This window comes from Paramisgurnus dabryanus, chromosome 16, assembly GCF_030506205.2.
Source record: "Paramisgurnus dabryanus chromosome 16, PD_genome_1.1, whole genome shotgun sequence".
NCBI classification, from domain to species: domain Eukaryota; kingdom Metazoa; phylum Chordata; class Actinopteri; order Cypriniformes; family Cobitidae; genus Paramisgurnus; species Paramisgurnus dabryanus.
The window spans coordinates 32587401-32602033 of NC_133352.1; the positions used below are offsets into that span (position 1 = coordinate 32587401).

Sequence of the window (14633 nt, forward strand, 5' to 3'; positions counted from 1 at the left end):
AAATAATTTAATTCTAGTTAAAATCAATGTGATACATTATAACTTTTTAGTTATTTTGTGGTTGCTCGGATTTGTAATATTTGATTGTTCAAACAATTATTAAAAAATATTTATAGGAATGCTTTTGTCTGATCCCCACATAATCCTGATTACACAAATCCAAAAAGATCAAATATCGGCCTGTATTCCCAAAATACCTCGTTTTATTATGATATCTTAATCTGGCAAACACAGGCCGGTGCCCTCTCCATTCATGCAATCACATTCATTGTTAAAAATGGTTGAATGTTTATACAATTTAATCCAAAATAATACAGATTAGGAGTTTATGATGATAAGGGATTAAGTGGAACAACACGGTGTTAAAACATGCAATGTTATTTTTAAAGCAATTAAGAGCAAAAACATAGGAATACAGACAAGAATACATAACAATAGATAGATAGATAGATAGATAGATAGATAGATAGATAGATAGATCTAGGATAACTCAAATACCATAACACAAGTGCATTTACAGAGACAATAATTTATGCGTTTTGCGTTAAAACAGACTGACGTAGAGCAGCAACAAGGCCTGAGTGCGCGCTCGCTTTCTTATCTCGTGCGCATGCAGGGAAACCCCGAATCAGCCTCCGCGTGATGGCGGTATGAGGCAGTCCCTGGAAGCCAGCGCGTGGGAGTTCCTGCCTTCGCCATGTCGGGGTGGTGCTGCAACGCGCTGAGGATACCCTGAACCGTGCAGAAGTCTCCCAGCCCCCCTCCTGTCGTTCCATCAATCCATCTCTCTATCCATCCGCCCCCTCACGGCAACAGGCAGAGTCCAGCATCCCCACCATCACCGTTTCCCCGGATCTGCTGCGACACATCTTCACCCCCTGACCGACGGTGGACGAAGGAGAGACGCACCAAGTGATGCTGCTTCTGCAGCCGGCGAATCCGTCCACTACCGACGACCATACACTCACCCGTTAGGAGTAGGCGCACTTTCCCGTTATCTACAGCAACCCATGAAGATGTCCAACGTAGACATCATGGGTTTAAACCCCGCAGACCGCGTAATCAAATGTAAGTGTACTGCGTTTTTTTGCGTTAAAGGGCACTCAGCGTATCCGTGAATGAGAGACTCGACAGTTATGTGCGTTTCTGCATGATTAATGATAGATCTGTTTCTATTATAATGGCTCATATTGTTTTGATGACATGCTATGTGCCTACACAGTTTCTAGTAAATGTAGATTTTTGGGGGGGAGGGAAGGAGAGACGTCAAAAGTTTTGCATCAAGGATTTATGAAAGATCACAGAATATGTTTGCACTTCCCCCCCAAAAAAACCCAGTAATGAGGTTGGCAACCTAGTAAAGGCTTCCTATATGCCCAGTGTTGCTGATGCAGGCGAGGCACAGCTCTAGAGCGCATCGGAGGCTGCGCGCGCCTGCTGGCGGATGCATGAACTGTTATACAGTGCCAGGTTATTAACAGAGGGAGGAGAGCAAGAGAGAGATTAACATCCCGTTCCAATGAAATATTTTTGGCAATTTAAGGATGACAGCGAAAGGACGACTTAAAGGTAGTGTGATTTTAGCATTGCATTTATGCATTATTGCATGCATTTTTGCGCACGGCCGTACGCATCTTTTACTCAGTGTCAGTGCGCGCGCTCTTGTTGGGTAGCTACCATAGCTCGGATAACGAGATGATCTCGTGAGTTACTGTATCGATTTGGCGTCTAATGATGTGAAATGTACAATGCTCTCAGACCTTACACGAGTGCGCCCTTGTCGATGAGGCAAAATGCGCTGCGATGCTCGTTTATATACGGACACGGGCATCCTTTATATGGCCTATGAGGATATTTTAGCGTGTCATTCTAAAGCAGTTTATCGATTCGTTGCTAGAGAGGAGGCATTGTAAACAAGGATGCACAGGCTCGATACGATGGCTAAATACAAAATTCTTTGCATTGCATCTGCATTGCTTTCTATGTATATGTGATGACGCATAAATACAACGATGCAAGCAGTAAACATACCCGTCATGTGAATTTTTTGACTTTATTTAAAATTTATTTGACTTTATTTTAAAGTCCTAGTTTAAGCTAGAGTATACATATCATCAAAACAGGCTTCTGGTGTTGATGATGTATGTTGCTGCCATATTATTGGGCAGATGATACTGTAGGGATGCGGTTTATTTGATGTGTATGAGGATGTATGGTGTGGGTGGTTAATTGGAGTTCAGCTTGGCTGTAGACAGGAAATGAACACTGTGAGGAACACTGGAATTGTGTTTGGATTATAGTAGACAATAGAGTTTTGAAGTAGGATTTTGGTTGACCATGGGTGTACATTGGACAGAGAGAGTGGAGAGTGAGATCTGTTTTCTGGCATCTAAGGGATCATCCCTAAAAACTGGAGTAATTATTTAGCAACATATGCCATTCTGCATTAAATAATCATCATACTATGGCATGTGTGTCACAGTTATGTATTTTTAACTGTTGGGATTTAGTTAACACCCAGATTTAGTTAGTGAACAGGAGCAAGTGCAATGATACAGATGCATGCATTGTCAATAACTGGTTAATAACAGTAGTATTTACAAGAACATGTTTAAACAAAAACATGGTAATTACTTTTATTACAATTCCAAAATTGAACACCATAGCATTACAGTGGCACCTGATGTGCATCCCTACTTTTTGTTATTGTTCATTTAGTGTAGAAGGAGGTGTAACAGTCGTGAAAATGGCATTTTTTAAATAATGAAACCCAAGCACACACTGAGTAACTAGCTGTATTATTTGAGATGATTTTCATCATTAACGCAGGATATTATGTGCCGCGTTCACCATTAGACAGAATGCAGCTCACCGCCATCTGTTTCCCAGAGGAATGTAGTAATGCGACAGTAATGACCAGGTTCTGGTAATTGCATCGCAGTGTATTTTTTATGATTGGTACTAATAGGTGTCCCCGGCTTTAAAGAACGGAGCAGTTTTGATACAAGAATAAACTGTGTTTGCATACACAGGTAAACACACGTGCACACAGAGAGAACTAAAGCATTAAAGAAACGGCTTCAAAGATCAACACCTTCTTCAGATCATGTCTGTGTTAATTCATGCATGCCTCCCGCCGAGCGCCAACACACAACATGAACGGGATGTTAAAGCCCGACAGAGAGACTGGGAGTGTTGACATCAGCTTGCCGATAAATGAAGCGAGGGGAGGTGAAAGAAAAGAGAGGGGGGTGTGTGAAGGGTGTAGAGGATGAAAAGTGGGAGAAACAGGGAATTAGATACATGACAGCAGATTGATGGATTGACGTGCATGCTATTGTTTCCAGCATCCTCCCTCAGTTGAGTTGGATGTGTACTAAATATTGACTAATATTTAAGAATGGTACGTATTATGTAAAAATAAGAACTGGAAATAGTGGTACAGTATACTGCACTATCATCACACAACCTCAATACGTGTTTCACATGTTGTCACATGACCTCATTATGTGTGTCAAATTTTGTCACATGACCTCGTTACGTGCATCTGTGGTGCTTCCCTTAGGTCCTACTGGGAAGCTCCTATTTATGAACAGGAAGGTCATTATCACCTTCATCATTTATTTCTTTAAAAATCTAGCAATTACATATGTTCACATTTGCATTTAGGCATTTATGAGATGCTTTTATTCAAAGCGACTTAGAACATTGAGGATAACAGTGACTATCTTTTTATTGAAAACAAGGATGGGTGATTCTCACGAAATCCAGACTTAGAAGGTATCCAGCATCAGATTTTTTAAAAAGCATTTGTTTTTCACATATAAGATTAAGGTCTGAACTTACTATAACCATTTTTTTTAGAGGATTTAAAAAATATTTCCTATAGAATTATTATTTTTTAGATTATCATTATCAAAAATTATCATTACCGCAACATGACATTACAGTAAATATATGCATTTACAAATCATGTTTCGGTAATGAGAACTAAAAAGTTGTCTAGGTATTATGACAAACAAATTTCAACTTTTATCTGGAGAGAAAAAATAAGAACTGCTTACCTGGTAGCCATCTTGAGTGTCACAGTCAATTATGTCCCTTCCAACTATTTATTTTTATTTTTTTATGTTAGTTCCTTGAGGGCTTAAACAATGATTGAAAATTGTTGCGGAGGATGAGAAAATTGGTCTTGGACACATTTTTTTTCTGTATTATTGTCTCTACATTTACCAATGATCACCAAATACCACATGTTTCTTTACTGTTAATGTTTATAGTATAACATGCACTGGAGCTTTTTATTCTTTAGATTTTTTAATTATAAATATTTCCATGTCAAAGAACCCAAATCCAGTCATGGACACGTTGCGGTAATGAGAATTTCCCCCTTAAATGTGGAAAAAACAACCAAATTGGTTTGTTTGATGTCATTTGAAATAATGTGCAAAATAGTACATGAAGAGATGTTTGTAACTGTATGCTTTTTATTTTAATAGTCTTACTTTGCATTTCTTTGTTTTATCAAAATGTTTCATGACACCTCATAAGTATACTTTCACGAGAATCACCCGGATAAACTCACTGAAGGGTTATGTTTTTCTGAAACCAAGACTTTTCTTGGTACATTTACATTGATGCATTTGATAGCTTGTTTTATACAAAGTTGAGTGCAGTGTGCTCTGTGGTTTACTACAAAAGGTCGTCTGGATATTTCATGCATACAGTATAAATTTGCATACTGTGCACAGTATTAAAACAGCAGAAAAAGTAAGGGTAGAGTCACACAATTCTGTTCTGCTTTTATGCATATGAGAATGTTGGTTTTAAACAGGACTCGCAATATAAAGTGCTGCCCCTTTCACCAGATATTGAGATAATCAACTTTATTGCCCACTTAAATTATGCAATGCAGAGAAAGAGAGAGAGAAAGAGAGAGAGAGAGAGAGAGAGAGAGAGAGAGAGAGAGAGAGAGAGAGGCAATTTCACATCACACAGTGATCTAGGACTGCAGGAATATGATGAAAACTGTTTCCTCCCACACAGAGGCACAAACACACACAGACACACAACAGACATATGTTACAGGTCATCAGATATGTTGACTTGAGCATGCATACACCAATACATGCAGATGTATGTAACTGAGAACTAACACACTCTCTCTTTCTCTCTCTCTCTCTCTATGTCCTGGGTGGGACCTGAAGCTAAAAGCAACTGTAAGTCATTCATAGGTTAATTCACCTGTAAAATTGTACACACTGTCGTTCTAGAATGCTGTTAAAATATTTCCTTGTGTGCTTGAACATGCAAGCCTGACACAGCAACACTGGTAGAACTGCGTTTGTTTGACCTATGGCAGACGAAGAACTATTTCAAACTTTTTTATGCATTAAAAATGAATGCATGAATTGTTTTAAATTTGTATTAAATTATAATGATTTATCTTAGTTTCTTTACAGCAGTGGCGGTTCGTGACTGCTCATCCGAGGGGCGCTAATTCAAAATAAGTGTTCAGAGTGTCATATGTGTTGTTGCGTTTTCAAAATATGTGTTCGTTGCGCAATATGCATCATGTGTTTTGTCAAATAAGTGCCTGCTGTACACACATCGAAACCGTTTATGATAAAAGAAACTCCCTTAACAGTAAACTCTGATTACGCATGAGATTATGTGAGTATCTGGCAAACGCAAGCATCTCTTTTATCATAAACCCTTTAGATGCGTCTGCAGCAGGCACTTATTTTGACAAGACACTTGATGCACACAGGATCTCTCGATGCGTAGAACACATATTTTGAAAAAAAGGAACCACACACATGACAGGCTACATACATGTTGTGACGAACTTCGCATCGTGCGCCCTCGAAAAAGAAGTCACCCGCCGCCACTGCTTTTCAGTAGGTGCCCAAAAAATTTGCATCACCTTTAAAGATGCAATATGTAATTTCTCCACTAGAGGTCGCCGAACAACAACAACGGCATTGCTTGATGACACTATGAAGGAGTGTCTTCACCTTCACTGTTGTAATGAGTCGAACTGACAGGACTCACAAATAATTTTCATGGGTGATATAATGTAGTTAAGTTTTATAATCGTTACATTAAAATGCAAGTCCACATTGTGGCTTGATAGAAGAAACAACAATACGTATACAGTGCTGCGCAGATCGATTGGTGTATTAGTAGAACGATAGCGCCACAACAGTACTGCTTTTGAATTGCACTTACAATACTTTAATGTTACCCGTCGAACGGTGTGCGCAGTGCCACATTAAAGGTGCAGTGTGTAATTTTTAGAAGGATCTCTTGACATAAATGCAAAATATTATACAAAACTATATGATCAGGGGTGTATAAAGACCTTTCGTAATGAACTGTTATGTTTTTATAACCTTAGAATGAGATGTTTTTATCTACATACACCGAGGGTCCCCTTACATGAAAGTCGCCATTTTGTGCCGCCATGTTTCTACAGAAGCCCTTAACTGACAAACTTTTTTACTAAGTTTTTTCCAATGATGACATGTTTGTTCGGTGGTGGCTACCATAGCTTCTCTATGCGTTTCAAAAGCGAGGGATGAGAGTGGACTGAGCCGTTGGTTGCAATGAGCAACCTCACCACTAGATGCCGCAAAAATTTACACACTGCACCTTTAAGTCAAATCCCCCTATGGTTTCTATGGCAGCAAAAGCGGAAACTGAGCATAGCCGGATATGACACCATTGACAAGTGACCCTATGAACAGTGCAGAGCGCTGGTTAAAACTGTAAATTCTCTGTATTTGAACATCTGTAAATGCATTTGTTATATGTGTGTACCCCCTTTCGCCTTCAGAACTGCTTTAATTCTAAGTGGCATTGATTCAACAAGGTGCTGAAAGCATTCTTTAGACATTTTGGGCCATATTGATAGGATAGCATCTTGCTATGTTACTTGTTGATGGAGATTTGTGGGATGCACATCCAGGGCACGAAGCTCCCGTTCCACCACATCCCAAAAATGCTCTATTGGGTTAAGATCTGGTGAATGTGGGGGCCATTTTAGTACAGTGAACTCATTGTCATGTTCGACAAACCAATTTGAAATGACTCAAGCTTTGTGACATTATCCTGCTGGAAGAAGCCATCAGAGGATGGGTACATGGTGGTTATAAAGGGATGGACTTGGTCAGAAACAATACTCAGGTAGGCCGTGGCATTTAAACGATGCCCAATTGGCACTGTTTTTCCCTTTTCACACCATTCTTTGTAAACCCTAGAAATGGTTGTGCGTGAAAATCCCAGTAACTGAGCAGATTGTGAAATACTCAGACCGGCTCGTCTGGCACCAACATACATGCCACGCTTAAAATTGCTTAAATCACATTTCTTTCCCATTCTGACATTCAGTTTGGAGTTCAGGAGATTGTTTTGACCAGGACCACACCTCTATATGCATTGAAGCAACTGCCATGTGATTGGTTGATTAGATAATTGCATTAATGAGAAATTGTACAGGTGTTCCTAATAATCCTTTAAGTGAGTGTTAAAAAAAACCTCACAGTCCACTGCAAACTCAAATTTAGCTCTGACTCCATTGTAGTATAAAACACCCATTATTCATGATCCAATTAATTCTAGATAGATATAATAAAGCCCCGCCGTACATCTTTACAGCAATGTGCACGTTTAACCTGGAATGGAGGACATACAAAAGCTGTTTACCTTAAATTAAGATATTTAATATATTTTAAATTATTACTGCACAACACACGATCATTGGTATACAGATACATATGCAGATATATGCCACATGCAGATACCCGTCCACAGATTTGGTTCAAAACAGGTGAAATTGAGAATAGTGAAAAAGCAAGGGAAAAGAAGAAGACGATGAGACTAAATTTAGCTTCTTTAACATATATACTTGTGTGTTAGTTTAGAGCACAGAGGACATTGCAGAGCGACCTAATAAGGCCGCTCAAAACCAAGAACATTTATGTGATCTAGAAATCCAGCAGATCTGCACTGCTAACTTCTTTCCTGTATTTACCGACCTGTCAATCATCCCAGTTCATCCTCCTTGATTGGTTTATTCGCCCATTTGTCAGCTTGAAGTCTCGCCTCCTCTCCGTATACATGTGTGCAGATGACATATTTATGCGTAAAGTGTGCATTCATTGCGCAACTTCAAACGGTGCTTGTAAAATCCCTCTGACAAAAGCTGGTGATGCCCTGTTACCTACTAATCTGGGTCAGGCTCATATGCACCAAACGACTTTCATTTCGTTTTTCTCTTTTTTATGATCTCATTCCTTCGATTCCTTTCTTTCCCTCATTCCTGAAGTAAAGTCTTTCATAGTTTCTGTGGCCCCATGTGGCTGAAACAGGCCCGTCTTATAGTGATCACTGGATGATGTATTTCAGATTGTCAACGGTTTAATTACAGGATGTTGCATCTAGCACACTGGATGTGTTTCTAGAGCAACATCGTGGGTGTTCGACTGCCCTCGGTTTCAGTTGTATGTTGCTTCAGATCTTTAAAGTTTAATATACTGCTCTAAACCGTGAATAATAGTGTTGTATAATTTAATATCTTACCTTTTGGCATAGTCAATGTAGTAGAATAAAAAGCATTACGTAGTCAATTTCACAGCAACTATATATATCTGGATAACTGAGGTATTTTATGGTATGGAACACAGCAATGAGTTTAAATAGATTTGATTGGCTGTCAATGGTTTATCGTTTATCAGTTGGGAAAAAACTATACCGTTTCTTAATTTTTATGGTTATAGTTGTGGTGTGAACTTTAATACAAAAGATTTATATTTTTTATAGTAACAGTTAGCCTATCTTTATGGTTATAGTGTGAACGGACTTTAAAAGTCTTCAGGACACTTAACTTATATGACACAAGTTGAGTGGAATTATTTAAACGGTTTTGGGTCCATTTTTTAAGCTTAAAGGGTTTTCTGGTTAATATGGGAGTGGATGGTGACTGAGGTGGTGACACTTTATTAAATCTACATTTGGGTTCTGAATAACAATGAAAGACATTGGGGGTTCACACGACATGAGTAAATTATAATAAAGCTTTAATTTTTGGGTGAACTATCCCTTTAATTTGTAGGAAAATATCTTAAGGCTAAAATGAAATGCTACTGCTAAGTGGTTATGAATGATACATTTCTGTATCTTTAAAAAACAACACTATAGATATAATTCAGCACAAGTGGCTGAAAGGAGGATCAATACCTTTATCCTAAAATGCATACTTGACTACTGAATGTACTGAATTACATGAAGTAGAGGAGAGCGGGGCACAACCAAACGCTTTTTTGATCAAGCAACACACACATCTCTGCTACAAAGGAAAATTTGAAGTTTGTTTCTAGTACTTACCATTCTTGGACAATAACACCAAACATGAAAGAAGTGCAAACGTTACAACTTACCCCATAGGTGGGGTTCATTGTAACAGGCAGGGGGTTAGTTGTAACACTTGCTAAAAATTAAGTTTGCAGGCAAATATTTCAATACTATTTTCTCTATATACTTAAAGTGGATATCGTTTATATAACTGTCTATAATAGACAAGTATTCACACTGTAATCATTCATCCAGCCCTTTTCTAACAATAGTTCAATTATAAATGGATACAAATGTGTAAATGTGTGAGAAATAGCAGCACAATTATGACAAAACACTTTTTTATATGTGACCGAGTCTGTAATAACCATATTACCGTTTCAAAATCAAATTCTGAGATAATGAGCATCAAAGTCTGATTTTAGCCATTCATTTCATTATGATTTCAATCTTTGATGTGACCTTATTCAATCAATATTAAAGATATGAAAAAAAATATATTTGACACACGATTTTTGATAAGACAGGTACATTTATTTGTTGGCAGCCAGCATTCATTCGTGTGAAGCCTATTTAAAACAACGGCAAGAATTATGCTAAGTTAGCGATAAGGAAAGCCAAATTTCAATGACCTGCTTTTTACATGCTTTTGGAGAATGGTTTACCAAGAGTGCTTTCACATATACACTGTTTAGGTCGGCCCAAATGACGTGTCGCTCCGAGTATGGTTCGTTGTGTCAGTGTGAACACAACAGCCGCACTCGCGTGCGCACTAAACGGCCGCTCCGAGACCGTTCTAAACAGGTGGTCTCAGAGCGGCTGTCGCCGAACTCTGGGGTGACCCACCTGTGGTGTGAACACTGCTAGACCTCGGGCCGAACCAAATTCAGGAAGTTCTCCACATGTTTGAGCCACTGGGCTTCCGTTGTGAGTGTGACGTGAGCCGGGTGTTATATTGTGGGTTAACAACAAACAAGCCAATCCTGGTCCGTTGCAGAGATTCGCTGTCTCCTTTACGTTTGAGCTGATGATTTTATAAATGCATAGCTGTCCTCCACACACAAATAGTGACATTACGGGCTTTTTAGCAAACGGCTCCATGAGGAAGGCTTTAATAGAACAGCTACGGAATTTCACGTTAAAGCAAAGAAACTTCGCAAAGACGTGCATCGTTTATCTCCACATCTTGGTAGCCTCGCTCTTCCTGTCAGGCTGGTTTTCGTGGAAACGTGGTGGTGGTCATGAGACGGTAAGAGCTGTCAGAGACAAAAAAAAAAAAAAATGTGAACACGGACCGAACTAACTGAAAAATGATACAATGTATTTTGGTGCGCTCCGAGGCCGTACCACGGTGCGCACCAACATATGTGAAAACACCCTAAGTAACTGGGTTGATCTTTTTCACATTTTCTAGGTAGATAGAAGCACTGGGAACCCAGTTATAGCACTTAAAGGAATATTCCATTTTCTTAAAAGAAAAATCCAGATAATTTACTCACCACCATGTCATCCAAAATGTTGATGTCTTTCTTTGTTCAGTCGAAAAGAAATTATGTTTTTTGAGGAAAACATTGCAGGATTTTTCTCATTTTAATGGACTTTAATAAAGCCCAACAATTAACACTTAACTCACGCAACAGTTTTTTTCAACAGAGTTTCAAAGGACTATAAATGATCCCAAACGAGGCATAAGGGTCTTATCTAGTGAAACGATTGTCATTTTTGACAATAAAAATAACAAATATACACTTATAAAGCACAACTTCTCATCTAGATCCGGTCAGCGCGACCTCACGTAAATGCGTAGTGACGTAGGGAGGTCACGTGTTACATATATAAAACGCACATTTGCGGACCATTGTAAACAATAAACTGACACAAAGACATTAATTAGTATCATTCCACATACAACAACGTAGGAACGGTCCTCATCCTCAACACACACTTGTAAACACTGGGGCGGAGTTTCGCGTTCGTCCTCTGTGACGTCATGACGTATTGTTAATTGTTGGGCTCTATTAAAGTCCATTAAAATGAGAAAAATCCTGCAATGTTTTCCTCAAAAAACATAATTTCTTCTTGACTGAACAAAGAAAAACATCAACATTTTGGATGATATGGTGGTGAGTAAATTATCTGGATTTTTCTTTTAAGAAAATGGAATATTCCTTTAAATATAGAAAAAGTCAGATTTTTATGCAATGGCCCCTTTAAACAAGTACAGTTTAACAATTAGCAAAGTGTTTTTGGTATGACTTGAAAAGGGTCACCCATCTTATTTTTTTTACAGAATTGTTTAATGTGTGCTTTTTGAATCTGGTGGCTCCTTCCCTCCTGTGGCACTCTGGGATAAAATATTGTCCATCTGAGGAAATACTGAGAAATCTTGGCACAAGCAGAATAGACCGTTTTTTTCCATCCTGAGGTTTTGCCTATACTATGGAATTAGGCAATTTCGGACACAGATAGTCTCACATAGAGTTTACTGGAGGCCACCTTTTTTGTTAATCTGCTTTGAAACAAAAGGTATTTCATGTGATTCCTTTCCACAGATGCTATCGTTGGAGCCTTTGTGATCTATTGCATATTGTGAAACGGTCCAAATGCAGAAGTGCACTTCATACTCGCTGTAAATATCAGTGTGTACAGACTGCTGACTCAACACCTCATTCAAACCTCTGGTGGCTGGAAAATCACCTCCAAAATGTAACGTTGTGTCACTCGGGGCCAAATAGAAATAGGTTTGATGTTGTGAACCAAAGTCTGAACGATTACTTAAATATTGTGCTTTAAAACACAGCATTTGGGTCAAAAAGGGACGAACCCAACACACTGGGTTGTAATTTAGCCTATGCTGGGTTGCTTCAACAAACAAATGCTGGATTATTTTAACCTATTGTTGGGTCAAATATGGACTTTTTTAGGTTAATTTAACCCAACGGCTGTGTTTGTCTCCTTTTGACCCGTTTTAGAGTGGAATAGTAACCCATCATGTGATTAAAGTACCAAAACACACTTGTAGCCAATCAGCAGTAAGGGGCGTGTCTACCAACCAACATCGTTGCCTGGGTTGCGTATGTGTGGGGCGGGTCTATCAAAAGAAGGTCCAGATTCTATTGGGGTAGGGGTGTGTTTGTTTAGGTGTTTTCAAATATCAACATTGGCTTTTAGAGATCATGCACCCCACCTTTAACATGTCAGTCAGATGACTTGGATTGGGCTATTGAGACTGTTGCATGAGAGTTTCTGTAATGTGCAGGTCAGGACAGTGTGAGGGCAAAAGTACAGTAAATGATCAGGGAAAAAAGGGTAAGATGGAAAGATTGAGAGAGCGAGAGAAAGCTCTAGCACATCTGTGACCTGAATGAGTCCCTCTTCTCGTACCTCTGGGGTCCGGGAACAAGTGCGAGCCTGCGAACGCCCTACTTTCCCAAAGTATGATTCTAGGCCATTATCTGTGTTAGCAGTGGTGGGGCTCCAGCAGGCTCAACGGATCCGCAGACAATCCTTTTCATCGCTTATGAATGTGTAAAGGGAGGATGGGCCGGGCGTTTTGTAAGTGTTACTCTGAGAGGAGAGTATCATACAGATGGGAACCAAGGTGAGAATGGAGAGGGAGCGCCGGAAAAGAGACAGAAATGCAAAGATAAACCGCTGCATATTAGGAAAGTTTTCGAAACCCAAAGCAGCCTCTTTATTGCCTAGTTTGTTCATTTCCATGGTTTTTATGAACAAAAAAAAACTATTAAAGAAAATTTAGACGAGCAAAATGTCACATGTAAAGTGTAATTTATAGTCGTTCGTAGGTTCTACGCCGTAGCTTGATGCTAAATTTAACAACGCGTTTATTCTACGCAGACAATATATAGCTTACATCTGGCAAATGCATAAATGGACATGTTCTCATAACCCACGATGGTGTGTGTTTGTTGTTAAGGCTTTTAAAGTGTGTGTGGAGGTTGAGTTTCGCATCTTGCAACAGCAGCGTTATATTTAGCCCACACTGTGTTTCGCGGCTGCGTTCTGCTCTCTGATCAATGATTCATGGAGTTGCATTGCATTGTTGTGGCTGATTATCTGACATGTGTCGGGGTTTTATCCTGCATGTTTATTTGCATAAAACCCCTGTGAAAAGATGAACTTTGTGTCTGTGTTTATTGACATGAGAGGATGCTGTATGACTGCATCCATGACTACGCTCATGGGGCCAAGTAGAAATGTATGTAAATATCTCTACTGTAAATGTGTACTGAGGAAAAATATTTACATTTATGCATTTGGCAAACACTTATCCAAATAGGGATAACCATGCATTCAAGGTCCTAAGCATTTTGTCAATTTATGTTTTTATTGCTGGAAAACAAACCATAGACTGTATAAAACATGGACGTATTGTCCGTGACATCACCCATAGGTAAGCATTTTTGAAGTGGGTGGAGTCGACTATTACAATCTTGGCAGCGAGTCACTTCTGGATAACCAAAAATGGGCAAAGAGGCGGAAAGTGGGTGGTGCTGAGGTTTGTGTGTATATATATATATATATGGGTGGTATTCTGTGTTTTCCCCTACATCTATTAATGTAAAGCTGCTTTGAAACATAGGGTGACCATACGTGCCATTCTTCCCGGACGCATCCCGTCCAGGATTTCGGTGCGTCTTCCGGAAGTTGTATTTGTTGACTGCATACGCCATTCAGTTAAAAACATAAGATATACAATCGTAATTTCATTCTTACCTTAAAATGTAACGGTTGCTTTTCTGTAATAATAATAATAATAATAATCCTCTATGACGTATGCGGTCGACAAATACGACTTCCGGAAGACGAACACAAAATCCTGGACGGGATGCGTCCGGGAAGAATGGCACGTATGGTCACCCTATGAAACAATTACCAATTGTGAAAAGCGCTATATAAATAAAATTGAATTGAATTAAGTGTTCCTCAACAGTTTACAGTTTCAATGCAGCTTTAAAAAGCTCTAAACAATCCCAACCGATCCAAGGATCTTATCTAGCGAAACGATCGTCATTTTCGGAAAAAAATTACTTTTAAACGTTCTTGGGCCCCATTTTAACGATCTAAACGCATTGTCTAAAGCGCATGATGCACGGCGTGTCCGATTCCACTTTTGTTAATTAAAAAGAGGGGGGAAATGGTTTTTGCACGGTCTAAAAGGGTTGTTCCTATTCTCGTAATGAGTAATGGGTGTGTTTTGATCGTTTTTTTTTTTTTTTGTAAAGCATTACATAAAAACGGTTCTAATCCCTCATATC

The 14633-nt window shown here is 39.1% G+C and overlaps 1 protein-coding gene across 3 annotated transcripts in view; it reads left to right on the forward strand.

Moving 5' to 3' along the window:
* The first annotated feature begins 481 nt into the window (after window positions 1-481).
* Window positions 482-14633, forward strand: part of ppp3cb (protein phosphatase 3, catalytic subunit, beta isozyme) — a 43604-nt gene continuing 29452 nt past the window's right edge. The window contains exon 1 of one of the 3 annotated variants that reach the window (XM_065275258.2): window positions 482-1068. In XM_065275258.2, coding sequence (XP_065131330.1) covers window positions 1011-1068 — 58 coding nt within the window. In that variant the 5' untranslated portion in view covers window positions 482-1010. Of the gene's footprint in view, window positions 1069-1412; window positions 1570-5168; window positions 5220-14633 lie in introns of those variants that run through there. The other 2 variants (XM_065275260.2, XM_065275259.2) reach the window with 2 other exon arrangements.